At 40.2% G+C, this 19,817-nt stretch overlaps 1 protein-coding gene across 1 annotated transcript; it reads right to left on the bottom strand.

Moving 5' to 3' along the window:
- Positions 1-539: 539 nt before the first annotated feature.
- Positions 540-19,603, bottom strand: SERPINA10 (serpin family A member 10). Its single transcript, XM_006133681.5, has 5 exons — positions 19,467-19,603; positions 12,154-12,869; positions 7,931-8,204; positions 4,168-4,315; positions 540-1,125 (listed from the first exon to the last, which is right to left on the bottom strand). The coding sequence occupies exons 2-5, from the start codon at positions 12,842-12,844 to the stop codon at positions 934-936; spliced, it is 1,305 nt and encodes a 434-aa protein (XP_006133743.2). The 5' UTR covers positions 12,845-12,869; positions 19,467-19,603; the 3' UTR covers positions 540-933.
- Positions 19,604-19,817: the final 214 nt, after the last annotated feature.

The raw sequence follows: 19,817 nt of genomic DNA, 5'->3' as shown, positions 1-19,817 counted from the left end.
CATAATAAGAAGTAAATAAAATTCTCAAGAACAGAGCCTATAGACCCATGCTTAAAACTTGGCCCTGCTCATAGTGAAGTAAATGGCAAAATTTCCTCTGATGTTAGTGGGAGCAGGTTCTTAATTCTTCTGATTGCAATACAGAATATTGTAAGAATGTAGGCCAAGCTGCAGTGCTTGGATGTGAACTTTCTAAATGTTTTGGGATGTTTGGATCCCAGATTTTGGTTCAGGCTTATCTCTAAATAAAATATATCTGAATTCTATCATTAAAATGTTGAATTTGGGACTTTCATGTTCATGCTTTTTGTGATCTTTAATAACTATAGCTATATAAGATGTTCTTTTGGAGCTGATTATATAGCCTGCTGGACCATAAGTAAATACTGTCAACATTTTTAAAATATACTTTAAATTTTGTGTTTACACTTGGATGATTTTTATATAAGAAACCATATTTTCTGTGAATGAAATGTGCAAAATGGTGGATCTGCTTTACAATGGGGGATTAAACACAGAATAAAACAGAAACTAGCATATTTTAGCTCAAACATTTTATTGGATTTGCACATATACAGAAATATCTAATGTAGCTCACAGACTAAAATACTTTAATTGATTCTTAAAGTATATAGCTAGTAATCCAAATCTTACTGTTAGATGGCTGTTGGAAGGAGTAGTTTAGGAAATATATAAAATAATATGCAGTTTTTGAACAAATCTCTGTTTTGTCACAATTATTGCCTCAACTAGATAATCTCGTTGATTTAACAAAATAATTTAGTAGGACATGCTGCTGATTTGAGAAATGAAATTAATCTGTTTTTGTATCTAACTAGTTTTCAGCTTTAACTAATGCAGTTTAATAGTTTCAAGAAAATAAAAATAAAACCTGGAATATATTGGATATAGACAAAAAACTATTGTCTTCATTCACATTTCTGTAGGATTAACCACTCTGCCCATGAACAGTAATGTTTTGAAAGTTTCTTCATAAATTATAAAGAGGAAAGGTCGGTTGACTTTAACAGTAGGAGGCATTGAGTATGCAATAATTTCTGACCCACTAACACTTGCTGCTTCAGTTCCTTTCTCATCCACTTCAATTACTGCTCTTTGGATAATCTGATAACACCAAGAGAACAATGTTATAAACACCAAAAATTAGACTCCTTATGTGGAGAACATTCATCAATGTTCCTAACATCTATTATATGGCAGGCCTCTGACATACAGACAAAGCAATAGAGGATCTCAGTGAGGATCTGCTCTTGCAACTGATGGTTGCACTCACATAGAGACCCTGCTGGCTCCAGTGTGACTGCACAGCTGCCATAGTCTTTCTGGGTATGTCTACGCTACCACCCTAGTTCGAACTAGGGTGGTAATGTAGGCAACCTGAGTTGCAAATGAAGCCCGGGATTTGAATTTCCCGGGCTTCATTTGCATAAAGCCGGGTGCCGCCATTTTTAAATGTCCGCTAGTGCGGACTCCGTGCCGCGTGTAGCCTTTATCCATTCATAGCTCAGGTTGGCCAGACCACGGAATCTATTTTACAATAGCCTCAAGCCGCTCCTGCCTAAGCCTGTGTCTGCAAGCTTCATGGTTAGTGCATGCTCTAGAGAGGGCTTACATAAAGGTTGAACGTGTTAACATCACCAATACCAAACTCTATTGACTGTGTTAAAGTCCTAAATCTGCTTCTGAATTAATGTATGTCTCATAGCAATGGTTTATTTTCTTATTTTGAAATAACAAGCAGAGCATCCACACTATCAAGCCCATTATTTCAACATGACATAGGCTGGTTATTTCGAAATAATAACTCCTGCTTTCCACGAGGAATAACATTAATTTTGAAATAGTTATTTTGGAATAGCGGTAGTATGGACACTCTACTGCTGCTATTTTGAAATTACTACTCCTCAGAGTCATTCAAAATAATTACTGCCCCATGCTTCTGGGGGATCTAAGTCAAGGTAGCACATGCACATTAAGAGAGCATACCTCAGACTAATTTCAAGGCTTCCCTGTGGTGTGAATATGCTATTTTGAAATAGTTATTTTGGGAGTTATTTTGAAATAATTTCCTAGTGTAGGCATGCCAACAGTAACATACAGTAACATACAATGCCAGCTGGTGCATTGCTTTTAAAATCAGTTAACACATGCTATTAAAGTTAGATTGTTTTATAATAAAAATCATTAGTCTAATAATTCTGGGATAAACAGTTTTTCCTGTTATTGGCACAGGTGCAAAAGTGTGCAACAGATTCTCAACCTGATTTACATACATTAAATGGTGTAATAGTCCATTAACTAAAAAGTCACTATTTTATATTTTGTATTTTGATTCTTGGGGTATGCAATAAATAACCTTTCTGATTAAGATCAGCTTACCAAGCTATCCTATTTTAAATACTTTTACATATTTGTATTTGGGGAGTCAACTACTTGGTTAAATACTTTAAAAGGGTGCAACATATGAGAACCACAGTGGTCCATTAGTATGGAATGGGTTAGGGCCATGTTCGTGTTTTATCTTCTTTGGCATGTCATACTGCTGGATGGTGCTGGATTGTAGTTTTTCTCTGCACAGGTGTACAGAAGAGGTGGAGGAAGTCTCTGAATTCAAGCTGGGTGAATAGTGGACTTGTCAGTGTGCTAGCAATTCCAAAAAATAAAAATGAAAAAAACTCTTTTGGGTGAACTTCAGAATGAAAATTTGGTGAAGTACAAAGCCAAAAACATTTTTGTTTTAGATCCAAAAAAATATTTTTTATCTGATTCTGATTCTTATGTACCATCGCAGGAAATTTTGAAACTAAAATGTTTTTGAACTGAATATTTTCAAAAGAGTTTATATTTAAGCAAAATGTTTTAATATTTTTCTGATTTTTGAACTAGAACAATTTGGCAGTATTAACACTACAAAAAGGATGTGCATGCATTGGAGTGGGTCCAGCGGAGGGCAACCAAAATGATTAGGGGGCTGGAGCATATGACTTATAAGGAGAGGCTGAGGGAGTTGGGTCTGTTTAGTCTGCAGAAGTGAAGAGTGAGGCGGGATTTGATAGCAGCCTTCAACTTCCTGAGGGGAGGTTCCAAAGAGGCTGGAGAAAGGCTGTTCACAGTAGTGATGGATGGCAAAACAAGGAACAATGGTCTCAAGTTGTGGTGGGAGAGGTCCAGGCTGGATATTAGGAAAAACTATTTCACTAGGAGAGTGGTGAAGCACTGGAATGGGTTACCTAGGGAAGTAGTGGAGTCTCCATCCCCAGAGGGCTGTGTCCAGACTCAAGGGTTTTTTCGAAAAAAGTAGCCTTTTTTCGAAAAAACTTCTCCTGCGTCTAGACTGCAGCCGTGTTCTTTCGAAATTAAATCAAAAGAACGCGGCTTTTCTTTCGACGGCGGAAAACCTCATTTCACGAGGAAGAACGCCTTTTTTCGAAAGTGCCCTTTCGGAAAAAGGCGTTCTTGAATGCAAACAGGGCTTTTTCGAAAGAGAGCATCCAGACTGCCTGGGTGCTTTCTTTCGAAAAAGTGGCTTGCTTTTTCGAAAGAACTGCTTGCAGTCTAGATGCTCTTTTTCGAAAGAGGCTTTTTTGAAAGTATCTTTCGAAAAAGCCTCTTTCGAAAGAGGCTTGCAGTCTAGACGTAGCCGAGGTGTTTAAGTCTCGGCTTGACAAAGTCTTGGCTGGGTTGATTTAGTTGGGATTGGTCCTGCCTAGGGCAGGGGGCTGGACTTGATGACCTTCTGAGGTCTTGTCCAGCTCTATGGTTCTATGATTCTATGAACACATTTGTTAAAAGTTTTAATATCACCAAATCTGTATTTTTTGCTGGAAAATGTTTCACGTATAAAATGTTGCCTAGCTAAATTCTGAACTTCCCCCTCCAACTGCTTTCCCCTGCAGATTTGTTCAAGAGAAGCCAAAATATGACTGTTACAGGATTGGGAGTCAGGACTCCTGGGTTCTGTTCCTAACTCGGCTGTGAGATCTTCAGCAAGTCACGTGATCCTTTTTAAGCTCTTTGAGACGGGAACTGTTTCTCGTTGTGTCTTCATATAATATCTAGCACAACCAGTTCCTCATCTTGGCTGGACCCTCTCAACACTAACACAGTACCAAATATAAATATCAAGAAGCACCTTGTAAGTCTTACCTGTGATACTTTGACAAATCTTTGATCTGTGAGTTGACTCAGGTCTGCCTTGTTTGTGAAAAGGTTTTTAATTCCCAGACCACGGAGCAGTTCATGCATCTGGTATTTCTGGTCTAATTTGAACTTTGGAAAGATAACGTCCATTTTTCTGCAACCAACATATATACTGGTAATTCAGTGAAAAAACTGGCAAAGTCCTAATTTTGGAACCAAAAAAATGTTCTTTTCACAGGATTAATTTTTCTCTATGAATTTTACTTGTCTCATTATCCTGGAAAATACTCAATCATTATTATTAGAAGGGTCATTCAGTAATACTTTGTACTTTGTTACACCTTTCATCAGAACATCTAAAAGTGCTCTGTAAAAGGTAGTGAAACTATCTCACTTGTATGATGCAGAGCTGGTTATCAATATTACCCCCAGGATGAAACAAAATACAGGACTATGTAGCACTTCAAAGACTAACAAGATGGTTTATTAGATGATGAGCTTTCGTGGGCCAGACCCACTTTCTCAGATCAAATAGCGGAAGAAAATAGTCACAGCCATATATACCAAAGGATACAATTAAAAAAATGAACACATATGAAAAGGACAAATCACATTTCAGAACAGAAGGGGGATACTGGGGGAGGGGGGGAGGAAGGCGAATGCCTGTGAGTTAATGATATTAGAGGTGGGGAAGGGTAGATGTCTGTGAGTTAATAGTAGATTATATTTATGCTATCATGTGCCGAAAGTGTCCGTCTGCTATGTACATTGGACAAATGTCTCAGACACTTCGCCAAAGAATCAATGACCACAAAACAGACATTAGACAGGATCACAAAGAAAAAACAGTTGCTTGTCATTTCAACCAGAAAGGACACTGTCTCAATGATCTACTCACCTGCATCCTACTTCAGAAGACATTCAAATCTGCACTTGAAAGGGAATCCTCTGAACTGGCATTCATGCTAAAATTTGACACTCTCCGCGGGGGGCTGAACAAAGACCCCAGCTTTCTTACCCATTACAAAGATAGCTTCCCCAATTATCACCTCTAATACTATTAACTCTCAGACATCTACCCTTCCCACCTCTAATATCATTAACTCACAGGCATTCGCCTTCCTTTCCTCCCCCCCCCCCCCCGTATCCCCCTTCTGTTCTGAAATGTGATTTGTCCTTTTCATATGTGTTCATTTTTTTAAATTGTATCCTTTGGTATATATGGCTGTGACTATTTTCTTCCACTATTTGATCTGAGGAAGTGGGTCTGGCCCACGAAAGCTCATCATCTAATAAACCATCTTGTTAGTCTTTAAAGTGCTACATAGTCCTGTATTTTGTTTCAGCTACACCAGACTAACACGGCTACATTTCTATCACCCCCAGGATACGAGAGATACAAGGTGATCAAAATAATATCTTTTCTCAGATCAACCTCTGCTGGAGGGAGAGATGAGCTTTTGAGCTACACAGAGCTCTTCTTCTGATCTCAAGCACTTGGATGGGAACATGGGACTCAAACAGACCTTTTCAGTGGAGGAGAGGGTGATGTTCAGTTTGAATCCTTTGTTTGCCTCCAAGTCAGGAGTGGACAATAATTTTTGATGGGAGGCACTCCAAGAATTTAATAAGTGCTCAAGGGCTGCACTCTTCCATGGTATTAATGGAGGAGGTTCGGGTGGGAGATCTTGGGATGGAAGATGGGAGCAGAAGGGAGCTTAGAGTAAGGGATTGGGTTGTGGGATCTGGGAGGGAGTTTGGGTGAAGGAGGGGATTGTGACCTGGGGCATCAGACTGGGGTGCAGGAGGGAGTGCAGCATCTGGGAGGGGAATGTGACCTGGGGTACGGGTGCAGGGGTATAGATTGTCACCTGGGACAGGGTATTGGGGTGCAGGGTCTGGGAGGAGTAAGGGTGCAGGAGAGGATTCTGTCCTGGGGAAGTGGTGTAGGAGCAGGGAGTGCAGGGTCTGGGAGGGGGTTGTAATCTGGGGCCAGAGTGCAGGAGGGGTCCAGGGATTTGGGTTGTGACCAGCAGATTGAGATGGAAGGTCGGGAGTGGGTTGTGACCGTAGGAGGGGGTGCAATGTCTGATTAGGTGTATGGGTGCTGGAGCAGGGATGCAGAAGGTTTGTGTTACATGGGGTAAGGGTACAGGAGGTGGGCAGGGATTTGTGGGCAGGGAGAGGTTGTAGTGCCAGAGGCAGGCTGTGTCTGGAAGACCTCACTTGGGTGACTCCCAATCAACAGTCCATCAGGTTCCTTAGCCAGAGTCCCTGCTTTCCATGCCCTTGTACATGCTCAGAGTAGCTGCGGGGACTATGTTTGCTGCTGTTAATTCTGTGAGCCCAAGAAATAAGGGGGAGGTATACTTTACATGCTGCCTGTCCTGCAAACAGACAGGTGCTTTTGGCTGCAAACCGTCCAATGGGTTTGGAGCAGCGTGAGAAGTCTCTCGCCCCATTCCCTGAGCTCTCAGCATTCAGAGATGCTCACATGGCCCTGCAGCTGGCTTTTCTGAGTTCGGGGCGGGGCGGGGCAGGCGGGGAGCCAACTGAGGCTCTTGTAAACCAGATCTGATGGCTTGGCAGGCCAAATCCAGACTGTGAGCCATAGTTTGCTCAGATCTGCTTCAAGTGTTTGATACCTGACAAAAAGTTCTGTGGCGTAGTCTACAATCTACGCAACTTGATAGATCTTAAATTGCATTTCCACACCATCCACACAGTGGGAGGTCAACGTAAGCAAATGCTCCCAGATGCTTTCCCTACTCCTCATGAGGAGCAGGAGTACCGGTGACAATGGGAGCACACTCTGAGTTCGATTTAGTGGGTCTTTACTAGACCCACTAATTCAAACCCCAGAACATTGAACGTGGCAGTTCTCAAAGGCTCATCTCTCTCACCTTTTATTGGACTAACAGGAGTTAGTCCAATGAAAGTTATTACCTTACCCACCTTGTCTCTCCCTTTTATGTGGCAGACAAGAGATATGTAACAGTCACTTCAACTACTACTGAAATTGAACCAGCTCTGGGATTGAATGTAGCAGGGCACAAAATGCCACTCAACAGTTTAGGGCAGTCAGTAAAGACTAGTTGAAATGTAGGAGAATTAAGATAGGTAAATCCTTGCCTAACAACTTGTTATAGACAGTGAAGCTAATGCTTTTCCTCTTATGAAAAATGTCAGATCCACAAGGGGTCAGAACCTCTAGTTTCCTTCAGCACCCAAAATAGCAGCCCAGTATCCCCATCTTAGAATAGGGCATTGATTAATTCAATACTGAAGTGGAGAAAGACTATCATATACTGAATTGCATTGTTATGAAGAGATTAAATTATTTTCCATTTTTATAGTTCAACCTATTACATATTTTGTATTTATGCCTTATTGCCCAAGTAGGAAGTCTCTTCATAAGTAAGTTGCACGTGCCGGTTAGTCATGCTGCTTTGGCTACAAGTGCAAAATTGAAGACCACAATTAGTGCCTGATGTTTGGGCTTGGAAAGACTGGACTGTGCTCTGTGAGATGTACATTTTTAGTGGGCTACAGGAGATGAATCAGAGCCTTAAATGGAGGGTTCATGTGAGAGCTCTGCACCACTCTTGCTTGCAGAGGTTCTGTTAAGGGTGATTTGGAAAGAAGTCACTTCCATGAGAATGTCACTCCACAGATATGCCAGCATGTAAATGGGTTGGGAAAAACAGACAATCTCGTTTCTTTTACCTCAATAAATATGAAATGTTAAAATGTAAGTGCAAAGCTGTACCTGGTCTCCATGTTTCTAAGCCACGATTCCATAAGCTCTGCTGTTATGTGATCTTCAAGTGAACCGTAATCTCCCTCCTTTTCCGGCATGGCAACAAGCATGTGTGCACTCCCGCTAAAGGGAAGTTTTAGCACAATGCATCCTAAGTTCTTATCCAAAGTTGAGGCAACCTTGTCTGACTTAAACATCATGGGCACCTGTACGTTCCTAAACTTGTCTATATGGAAAGTCTCCAGTTCTGTGAATCTAGCATTGAATGGATGCAGCCATTTGCCTTAGAAAAGAAAGAAAGAATAATTATTCACACTCACACTTGTTCATGGTAACAATACTGATGTCCCTAAAAAAATCCAATTGTATCTGTTGCTATATGGTAATGTTGGATTTTGGGCCCTTGTTACCTACTATGATATCTTTAGTATACGTACGTCAAAGCTTTTTACAACACAGGAAGGCAAAACCACAGAAACAGATCTAGGCTCAAGAGGGATGGAAGGGAAAGAACATGATCAATAAATATTTTCCGCATTGTCCCATTCATGAAGCGCCAATGATGGGTTCCCTCCCTTGGAGTACTATGGACTGAGCCCCTATATTTGATGATACCTAGGTCCTGCATTTCCTTTCTACCAACTCTAGACAGCCATTTATTTCCTATCTCAATTTCTGGCAGAGAAAGGGATCTGGATGGAATCCAACTGGGTTGGGGTTAGTCAAAATAAGACAGGAGAGACAATGTTGATAAAAGGTGGTTGCTTGTTGATGGGGAATTGGCAGATGCAACAAAGGCATCAGCAGGCTGATATTTTAGAGGTTGTCAATCTGAGACTTATTTGGATCCATCTCTAGACATGGTTTCCTAGATAACAGTGATGGCCAAAACCACTTTCTGTCAGCTTTACACTTGACAAGATCTTTTCTTTTCAAAATGCAGAGCTGGTCATAATTGGCCATGCTTTTGTCACCTCAAAACTAGACTACTACACCATTTGGGATTAAACATGTTGGCTAGGTGGAAGTGTTGGCTACTGTAAATAGTATTGCTCCTATATGCCATTCTCTGCACTGGTTAATTTACTTTGAGTTTAATTCACGATGCTGGTTGCTATCTGCCAAAGCCAAAATTGTCCAGGATCCTGTTCTCAGACTTGATCTTTGCCAACAAATCTGCGTGCACTCACAGGAACTTCTGACAAACTATCCTCCCTCATGGGCATACATCCTAGAATTTGCTAGTGCTAAAAAACAGTCAAAGCCTGACGTTGCCATTTTTGGAGTCTGGTGTTAATCATAGCACTTTTTTCAGGCTTTCTCTTCATTACATTCCTTTTAGTAACAGTAGCTCTCTCTGTGTGTGTGTGTGTGTGTGTGTGTGTGTGTGTGTGTGTGTGTGTGTGTGTGTGTGTGTGTGTGTAAAAGTGCTGGGGGTGAGGGAACATGCCATGTATGCTCCCTATTGGAGAGGGGAAATAGCCTACTGAATTGTGTAATGGGAGCCCAGGTAATGCAATCGTAGATTCCTTCTAAATCAGTGGTTCCCAAACTTTTCAGCATCATGCCCCCCTTTCTGATTTTTGAAAAACCCTCCCCCCCACACACCAAAAAAAAACTTCTTGAGGAAAAAAAAAGGAACTGAGCAGGGCAGCAAAACTTGATTGGGGGGGGGCTGGGTCACCTCGTGCCCCCCTGGAATTTCTTCGTGCCCCCCAGTTTGGGAATCTATGTTCTAAATGAATGTAAGAATGGTAACCAGTCCTATCTTTCATGTCAAGTCAATAATCTCAGATAGAAGTTATTTTATTTTACATTTGCCCTCAGCTGGATTAAATTCTATAGTCAGGTTGTCTTCTAAACATCTTTTCCCAAAACAGAATCTCCCAGTGTTCTTACTCTTGCATTAGACACTTTTAATGTATACCCTGCTCTTCTCCACTCATTCAAAGGACCTAGGGGGGGCATTACTGGGGAAAATGCCACAATAAAATGTACTCTTCAGGTTGCAACATTTTAATGAGGGATGTGATATTTTGGCATGCCGTGGCATTCTGGAGAGATTGGGGTTATTGCTTCAGAGCTGATCCAGGTTTGCAAGTGACTAAAGTTTATCATCTGATATCTTTGCATACCTGTGACCTGCAGAGTCCTCCCCATCATAACACTTCCATATGAGTTTCATCCCTAAGAAGACTGATGAATTCAGGGACCTGAAGGTAGCCTGAAAAATCACTGGTTGCTCAGGGGATACTCCAGCTAGGTCCTTTAGACCCAGGCTATTCTCCACTGGCTAAGTGAAACTGAAAGAAAAGAGTCAGACTCCTGTCCTGGAATAGAAAATTTGATGTGTAATCAGGGAGTTTTGTTATGTGACAAGCAAATGGCCTCCTTCACATTGAGATAGGAAGTCTCTGCAGAATCTACTTTTCAGCAGCCTTATGGGGGCTTATTCATGACCCTAACTTAGCAAATAAACTTTGGTATGCTGTGATTATTTTTCCTAGCTTGCTTGTATCTCCCTTGCTAAGCTAAGAATATTTCAGATTCTGATAACTTCTTTCTGTTGCTCCAGATCAATACATGAAAGATCCTTTGGTCTTGTGGATTAGCAGTGGTTCTTTGACCTGATAAAAAAAACTCTGGTATGAAATGGGGAGATTCTGGATTGCCTTCACCAATGTGCTCTATAAGAAATGAATTGGTGCCCTCAACCCAGTATCTAGAGTACATAGGCCCATATTACAGTTACTGTTACCATGGACACTTTAATAATTTGCTTTGCAAGTGCTTTGGAGGACAGGGTCATAATTCAAAATGATCTAGACAAACTAGAGAAATGGTCTGAGGTAAATAGGATGAAGTTTAATAAGGACAAATGCAAAGTACTCCACTTAAGAGGGAACAATCAGTTTCACACATACAGAATGGGAAGCGACTGTCTAGGAAAGAGTACTGCAGATGGGATCTAGGGGTCATAGTAGACCACAAGTTAAACATGAATCAACAATGTGACACTGTTGCAAAAAAAGCAAACATGATTCTGGGATGCATTAACAGGAGTGTTGTGAGCAAGACACGAGAAGTCATTCTTCTGCTCTACTCTGCACCAATTAAGCCTCAATTGGAGTATTGTGTCCAGTTCTGGGCACCACATTTCAAGGAAGATTTGAAGAAATTGGAGAAGGTCCAGAGAAGAGCAGCAAAAATGATTACAGGTGAAGAAAACATGAGCTATGAGGGAAGACTGAAAGAATTGGGCTTGTGTAGTTTAGAAAAGAGAAGACTGAGAGAGGCTGTGATAGCAGTTTTCAAGTATCTAAAATAAAAGGGATTAAAATGAGGAGGGAAAAAATTGTTCTCCTTGGCCTCTGAAGAAAGGACAAGAAGCAATGGGCTTAAATTGTATTAAGGGAGATTTAGGTTGGACATTAGGAAGGACGTCCTAACTGTCAGGGTGGTTAAACACTGGAATAAATTGCCTAGGGAGGTGTAGAATCTCCATCAGTAGAGACATTCACGAGCAAGTTGGATAGACATCTATCAGGGATGATCTAGACAGTGCTTGGTCCTGTCATAAGGGTTGGGGACTAGACTTGATGATCTCTCGAGGTCCCTTCCAGGTCCAGTATTCTATGATTATGATTCTATAAATAACGTTTTTTTAATGGCCGGGAGTCCAGAGATTCAAGGGAAATAGAACAACCTTCTCTTTCCTCAAGATGGAGCCTTTAGAAGAGGGATAAAAGAGGTCAATAAGGTGCAGAGAGAATCTTTTTACTTCTTTTGTCTGTTTACTAGCTGTTCTGAGTATGGAGGTTGGCAGTATTCGAGGAACTTTTCACTACCACTAAAATCATTTACAATTTTAATTTTTTTTATTAAAAATGACAGCTAATGGGGGACAACAGGGGAATACCATAATGATGAAAATGCCTTTTATCTAAAGGAGAAGCCCTCTAGCTACAATAATTATATTTGAATTATTAACTCAGTTATAATGGGTATATGACATATGTACATAATCCAGTCTGCAATGACCTCAGTAATATTGACAGGTTTGCCTGATGCACGAATGTTATTCATCGTATTCAGAGCTCAGTTACAAATCTAGGCTAGCAACATCAATCCCAATGGAATTTTTCTGGAGCTACACTAACATAACTGAGATCAGAGACTTGTCAGTTGGCTTTTTATAAATTATGATCTTATGGTGTAAAATCAATAGTTACCTTTAAAGAGAACATAATTCACGAGAACCAGTTTAGCATGCTGGTCAAATTCCTCAAAAAGCTTTGGGATTTTTCCTTTGGTCTTCTTTTTAATATTCTGATTTATGACATTTTTTGCATGGGTGGAGTTGTGAAAATCCACACTTAAGAATTCCATATCAAAGAATTGCTTGGATAGATTAACGAAAGGCTCTTTGAGTCTGAAGTTCCTTTGAACAAAAGAAATACTTCCTTGCTGCAGAACAAGCTCTTCATTCTCGGTGATGTTATCTTTCAATTGTTTAAACAAAGCTGGCAACTGATGAAAATTCTCTTTGCCCTGCAAAAGATGGAGGTTTGTACCCTGAATTATTTGCCTGTAGGTTTCCCCTTTAGCCGCGAGCATAAAGACAGCCATTAAAAATGACATTGAGAGTGGGGAGAAGAACACATTATTGTCATGTTTTAGTGCTATTTTCCTGTAGAGATTGAATCCAAAATTCATGTTCTTTTCAGTGAGGTTGTAAAGAGTGAATTCTAGAGGGGCTTGTTCTTCAAATGGCTCTGCGGTGCTTCTATGCTCAATAGTGCCATACGGATTCTTATTATTCTGCGAGAAATACTCTTCTTTGTGTTTCTTTTGATTTCCAAGAGACATACTTAATTCAATGCACAGTTCACTTAAGAGAAGAAGGCAAATTCCTGCTTTCATTTTGGAGTCCAGCAGTGAGGTTTTTCTAATAAAAAAAAGAGAAAAGAAGCAACAAAGTCAACAACAGTTTTTCTTTTCTCTTTTTAACTTGACAATACTTTGATTCTGGGCTTCCAAATAAAGAGGCAATGAAATGGAACCAAATGGCTCCTTCCACCATCTAAATTTCACCAGCCCCATCAACTTACAAACCAACAATGTAAAACATGAATGGCCAAATCACAAATCAAAAGGCAAACTGAAAATAATGGAAGAGAGAAATCTCTATCCTTTCAAAATGGGTGCAAAAGAGACATCATAATCTTTAGCAAGGAACTCACTTCAGATGCTCCCAACAGTTCATGATGAAAGTCCCTCACTCTTCCTATGTTAAATAGAAACTTTTCTTAAAAGAAGAGGTTCAAATTTTCAGATGAGGCACAAATTTGAGATCAAGGATCTGATTTTCAAAAGTGCTTAGCACATTCATCTCCATTCAGATCAATGAGAGCTACCTATTTTTAATGTGAGAAATACAAATGGAGAGAACGAGAGAGAGGCTTCTTGACAATTAAAGGGCTAGTATGTATAATATGCAGTATGGTTAAAAGTACCAATGTTGACTTTCTGCACACTGTATACTAAAAAAAGTTCAACTATCTCTACTAGTTCTGAGTCCCATAAATGAGAAACTCTGAGAGTTGACCATATTTTATAAAAAAAAAAAGTGATTGGAAGAATTCTACATTTCAAAATGCTAGAGAATCATTTGAAAATTGCTAGAGGTTTTGCTGAATAACTTGCACTTTCTTTTCTAGGGAAAATTAGCTTGAATGACATGCAAGTATCCCCTCCCCCCTGCCCCCAATTACATAGAAACTTACAGGTAGGAAAAAAGCAAAACATGGATAATAATTTTTTGGGGAAAAAAGAGGTAGTGGGCCTGATTTTCTTCTGATTGTTTATACTGCTGTAAATCAAGAGTAACTCCACTGAAATCAAAGGCATGATAATAGTGCAAGAGTAGTATAAAGCGGAGAAGGATCACACTCCAGGCCTCTTTTACTTTTTAATTTAGCTTTGTATGTTTGTGAAAATGAAATCTTTTGTTTTAGAAACAGGATGGTAATAGCACAAGAAGGAATCAAATATCAATGACCCTTCTAGACACACACCTCTACACCCATCTGGAGGATAAAAGAAGACTTATTGTTACCTGGAACCAATGCCTGCTATTTTGCTAAGTAAGTGTACGGTTTCCAATTGTGAGTGTTGATTGTGTTTTGAAATGGCTCTGCCCTAAGGAAACCGGGAGGGGGGGAGGGGGGGGGGGGCAGAAATGGCAGGTACTCCAGACTCTCATGATGTCTGTAATAATGCCTGCTCCCTACTTGAATAGTCAATCTGAATATTGAACTCCTGTGTTGGTGAACAGCAGGGATTCAAATGCTTTCTTGGCAAGAGCGATGTCTTTAGTTTTTTAATATGTGAATAGGCAGCTTGTGAACTTCAGATATGGGCCACTTTTAAAGGCAGCTTCCTCGTAGCAGAACACAGTTAATCTTATGCTCATGAATTTGTGCAGAAGCAAATCAATGAACATGTCCTACAAAGATGAAGGAGTGTACAGTGGCGGACCTTACAGTAACTGGACTGCTCAGAAGCATGACTTAGACATAGTATCGTCTGCTGGAGATCCTGTTGAATAGGGAAGGGTGAACATAGTACTTTCTTCTAGCCTTGCAAACAAGACTGCACTATCTTAATTTCCATGTTACTGCTTGTGTCTACTGAGCTGTGCTGAAGTTGTGAGGCCCTGGACTGAGAATCCAGTACCTCTGCAAACAGGTAAGGCAATTCATCATTCTGTTTTACTTTTCATTCAACTGATAAGGATTATTTATTCTTTCACCCAGACTGGTATCCAGCCCATGTGTTGTGTTACCTCTGATTCTTTTGCACTTGACTTATTAAATATTGTTTTGTAAGAACTGGTGAATGCTGAAGCAGACTTGTGAATGGACTGTGGGTGAGAAGTTTATACTTTGTGTGGACGCAAAGAATGATTTCTCAGAAACATATATGTAGAAGCATGGTCTGTAAAGCCATGTAATGAGAAAGTGAAATTTTCAAAAAGGCTCCAATTTAATGTTCAAATTTGCTCATGCAAAATCCAAAATTTGCATGTGAAAATGAAAGTTGTTTGGAAAAGTTACACCTCTATGTGATTTCTACATTTATATGTGTAATTGCCATTGGAGCATTTAAATCCAAGATACTGTACATACAAAATAAACAGTATATTTAAAAGCAGTGTGTGAATTCTTTTCCATACAATACAGGATAGAATTTCACTTTAATGCAGTATTTTGAAATTCCTTCCACCCTCTCCCACAATTAAGAAATGTACTAAGTGGCTAGAAAGACAAATGATCTGGTGCCATCTGAAACTTCCTTTTGCACCACTGTTCTTTATATGGGAGTGGTTATAAAAATGGAGAAGAGGTGTGAAAAGATTGATTCTGTTAAATGGGCCATTATTAAAATAGTAGATTTATTAGTTAACTAGATAGAGAGAACAGTCTGGATAGATGTTTGATGGTTAAGGGCTATCTGTCCTGTAACATTGGAGCATGGTAATTGTTTAGCTTGATATTTGCCATATGGACAAGGCAATATGTGATAGACAAGGGGCTTTCTTGATGTCTCTTCCAGCTCTACGTTTTTATGTTTCAATATAAAATATCTGGTATTATCTGAGTGCCATAAATTCTGAGTTGAGTAAGCCCTTGTGATTGCTACATCAAGATGTTTACTTGGGTGTGGTCTCATGCCCTGAAGAGGTAATTTCATGAGGGCTGTGCCCACAAAAGCTCATGATACCATCTACATGTTTTGTTAGTCTATAAAGTGCTACCAGATCATTTGTTGTTTTTCTTCATGTGAGCAGTGAAACATTTGGGCACAAAGTAACAGCACACACTTGGCAGTCAGGCAATCAATTCTCTGTTGAAACAGTGGATTAGATCTTGTACAAGATGGTATCCCAGACGGGCTATAATAAATGAATCAGGAGACAATGAAATTGTTGAATGTGATGCATCTTCCTAATCACATGTAAATGTGGGAAATATTAAAACAAGCAACTTTAAAGCACTTTCACAAGTTTTAGTATTTATTTAATTATATCTGCGCACCCAGTGGAGTTCTCCATGCCCATCATACATAGATTAAAGTACTAGATGTGAGTCATGAAAGCTCCTGTCATTTTATCCTTTTAAAATATGACTAGAATCCCAAATATAGAAAACAGGAAGCTCCTCTCATAGGTTAGATTGGACTGTCTTGAAGATTGCTTCTTTCCCTCTGGAGCATACCAACAGTTGGAACTATTTGCAAGAGCTGACCTCAAGAGTGAACTCAGTGGTAGTGGAGTATAAATGGGTCTGACACTCACATTTTCCCTTTCTTCCCATACAAGCACTGCAACAACTACCTTGTTCCTCAGGTATCTCTCAAAACTCATCAATGCAATTGCCAACAGGGAGCTGCATTCAGACTCTCCCCATCCCTGCTGTGTTGAATAAGCTAGCTTCACAGCACGTATCCTATATATTTGTCCAAGGAGCAGGAACCATAGTCCTGGAATGGAGATGGCTACGAACAGTGCTCTCAGTTGACAAGGCTATAGAGCACACCTTTTAACTTCACCTTTAAACTAAACATGTATTACATCTGTGACTCATACATAGTGTTTGGGCTCAGATTTTGCTTTTCATAGAATCATAGAATAATAGGACTGGAAGGGACCTCGAGAGGTCATCGAGTCCAGCCCCCCGCCCTCAAGGCAGGACCAAGCTCCGTCTACACCATCCCTGAGAGATGTCTATCTAACAGGTTAGATAGACATCTCTCAGGGATGGTGTAGACGGAGCTTGGTCCTGCCTTGAGGGCGGGGGGGCTGGACTCGATGACCCTCGAGGTCCCTTCCAGTCCTATTATTCTATGATTCTATCTAACCTGTTCTTAAATATCTCCAGAGAGGGAGATTCCACCACCTCCCTTGGCAATTTATTCCAATATTTGACCACCCTGACAGTTAGGAATTTTTTCCTAATGTCCAATCTAAACCTCCCCTGCTGCACTTTAAGCCCATTACTCCTTGTCCTGTCCTCAGTAACCAAGAGGAACAAATTTTCTCCTTCCTCCTTGTGACACCCTTTTAGATATTTGAAAACCGCTATCATGTCCCCCCTTAATCTTCTTTTTTCCAAACTAAACAAGCCCAGTTCATAAAGCCTGGCTTCATAGGTCATGTTCTCTAAACCTTTAATCATTCTTGTCGCTCTTCTCTGTACCCTTTCCAATTTCTCCACATCTTTCTTGAAATGTGGCACCCAGAACTGGACACAGTACTCCAGCTGAGGCCTAACTAGTGCAGAGTAGAGCGGCAGAATGACTTCACGAGTTTTGCTTACAACACACCTGTTGATACAACCTAGAATCATATTTGCTTTTTTTGCAACAGCATCACACTGTTGACTCATATTCAACTTGGGGTCCACTATGACCCCTAGATCCCTTTCCGCCATGCTCCTTCCTAGACAGTTGCTTCCCATCTTGTATGTATGGAACTGATTGTTCCTTCCTAAGTGGAACACTTTGCATTTCTCTTTATTAAACCTCATCCTGTTTACCTCTGACCATTTCTGTAACTTGCTAAGGTCATTTTGAATTATGTCCCTATCCTCCAAAGAAGTTGCAACTCCACCCAGTTTGGTATCATCTGCAAACTTAATAAGCATACTCTCTATCCCAATATCTACATCTTTGATGAAGATATTGAACAGTACGGGTCCCAAAACAGACCCTTGAGGAACTCCACTTGTTATCCCTTTCCAGCAGGATTTAGAACCGTTAACAACAACTCTCTGACTACGGTTATCCAGCCAATTATGCACCCACCTTATCGTGGCCCTATCTAAGTTATATATGTGTCCTTGATTATTGGCAGATTGTCATTTATTGTTAATATAGTTAATTCAAATGATAGAAATAATGTGATCACATCAGCTAAGTGCTTAAGGTAACATTCACTCTGTCTTAAAGCCTTAGAAGCCCTCTGCACAATTTAAACCTCATCTAATCCTAGGTCCTTTGCACAGGAGCAAATGTCATGAGGAAGATAAATGCGTTATGAAGACAGGATGAATGTATGCTGATCGGAACCTCAAAAAAACAAAAATCCTGCTGATCTGGGAACATTGCACAACTAATGGGTACACAGTTGGACAGACAGTGTATTGCTAGTTTGGAATCATGAGGAGTTTATTTATATATAAGCTTTACTGGTAACATCAATAATCTTCTGATAAACAAAGCTTCTGAATGGTAAAGAAAGTACAGTAATTCCTCATTTAACACTATAGATGTTTCAGAAAATGATTGTTTTAAGTGAAAACATGTTATGCGGGGTCAATTTTCCCATTGAAAATAATGGAAAAGGTGGGGGTTGCAATTCAAGCGGTGGTGTCTGTTGGGACCGGGACATAAGGTTGGGGGAGAAAGGAGACTGGGTGGCAGCAGGGAGGGGAGGTGTTTGGCTCTGGGGAAGGAAAGGGGAGGAGAGGGAAGGGGGATTGGGTTGGGAGTATGCCCCTGTGACGGGTTTGCCAGGACCCACACTGGGTCTGGCGAGGGGGGGGGGGTCTCCAGGGAATGGCACAGCGAGCGGTGAACCCTCCGCCACTTTGCAGGGAGGCTGGGGAAGCCCCGTGCAGCTGCCAGCGATGGACTGGCTGGGGAAATCATGTTATTCCGGGGATGGTCGTGTAATTCAAAAAACGTTCCCAAAAAAAATCGTGCTATCGCGAAAACGTGTTAAGTGGGCACGTGTTAAATGAGGAATTACTGTATATGAAAATAGCAAAAGAAACTTTAGAAACCATCGTGTATTTTTTTATCTAAAATATAAAAGAAAAGGTACAGAATGTGAAGTTCTAATTGTATTTGGTTCCCAAAGATCTGCTTTTAACATTGCAGAACAAAAGACAGAATTCATTACAATTATTAACAGTTAAAGCAGGAAAATGTTAGTAAAAACTTTGAGGAGTTCGGTGGCACCTTAAAGACTAACAGGTTTATTTCTTGGGCATAAGCTTTCATGGGTAAAAACCATTTTGTCAGATGCATGGGGTAGAAGTTACAGAGGTAGGGCTATGTCTTACATTTCCCTACCTCTGTGAGTTCAGTTCCATGGATCTGACGAAGTGATTTTTCTAGATGAAAGCTTATGCTCAAACAAATCTGTTAGGCTTTAAGTTGCCATGGGATTCTTCATTGTTTCTGCAGATACAGACTAACACGGCTATCCCTCTGAGACTTGATAGTATAAACTCTGTTTTATGATGATTTGTAGTAGCACCATTTCTACAGGAGGAGGTTTCTTGCTTTTTTTGCTCATACGAAAAGGGTTCCCTTTGAAAACATTATAGCATTTTAAATTAAAAGAAAATTTCAATATACAGATAAAATTTACTTCTTCTTGAAACACTGTTTCATTTTTAAGAACATGCAGATATAATTACCCTCCTCTTCCCCCCATAGCTATTTAAAATTCTCAGTTTAAACAGTTTCATCTTACCAACAAGGCAGCTCTTCGGTTACTTTTTCTCAATCAACTATACTTAAAAAAAACAAAGTTAAAATTATGACTGTTCGGTAACGAAGGTCACCAGCAAATATTTGGTATTCCAAAGTGTAATGCTCTGATTGTGTAGGTTACACATTAACTACTGGTACACAGTGAGAGATGAGTTTCCTATAACTGGAATACCATGTTCCAGTAATTATTTTATTGATCTAAAAGAAATAAAATTATGTCAACAGTATCTCTAGTGTACAGATCCTGGGACCTGATCTTTGGGTCTTATTCCAGCAATGGGCATTTGGCCTGATTGAAGACTAGAGTGGAAGTGAAGTAGGGCAGTTGGGG

Source organism: Pelodiscus sinensis, chromosome 5 (assembly GCF_052426305.1).
Source record: "Pelodiscus sinensis isolate ZL-2025 chromosome 5, ASM5242630v1, whole genome shotgun sequence".
Taxonomy (NCBI): Eukaryota; Metazoa; Chordata; order Testudines; family Trionychidae; genus Pelodiscus; species Pelodiscus sinensis.
Note: the sequence above shows the minus strand (reverse complement) of the source record. Positions and strands in the feature narration are given on the sequence as shown.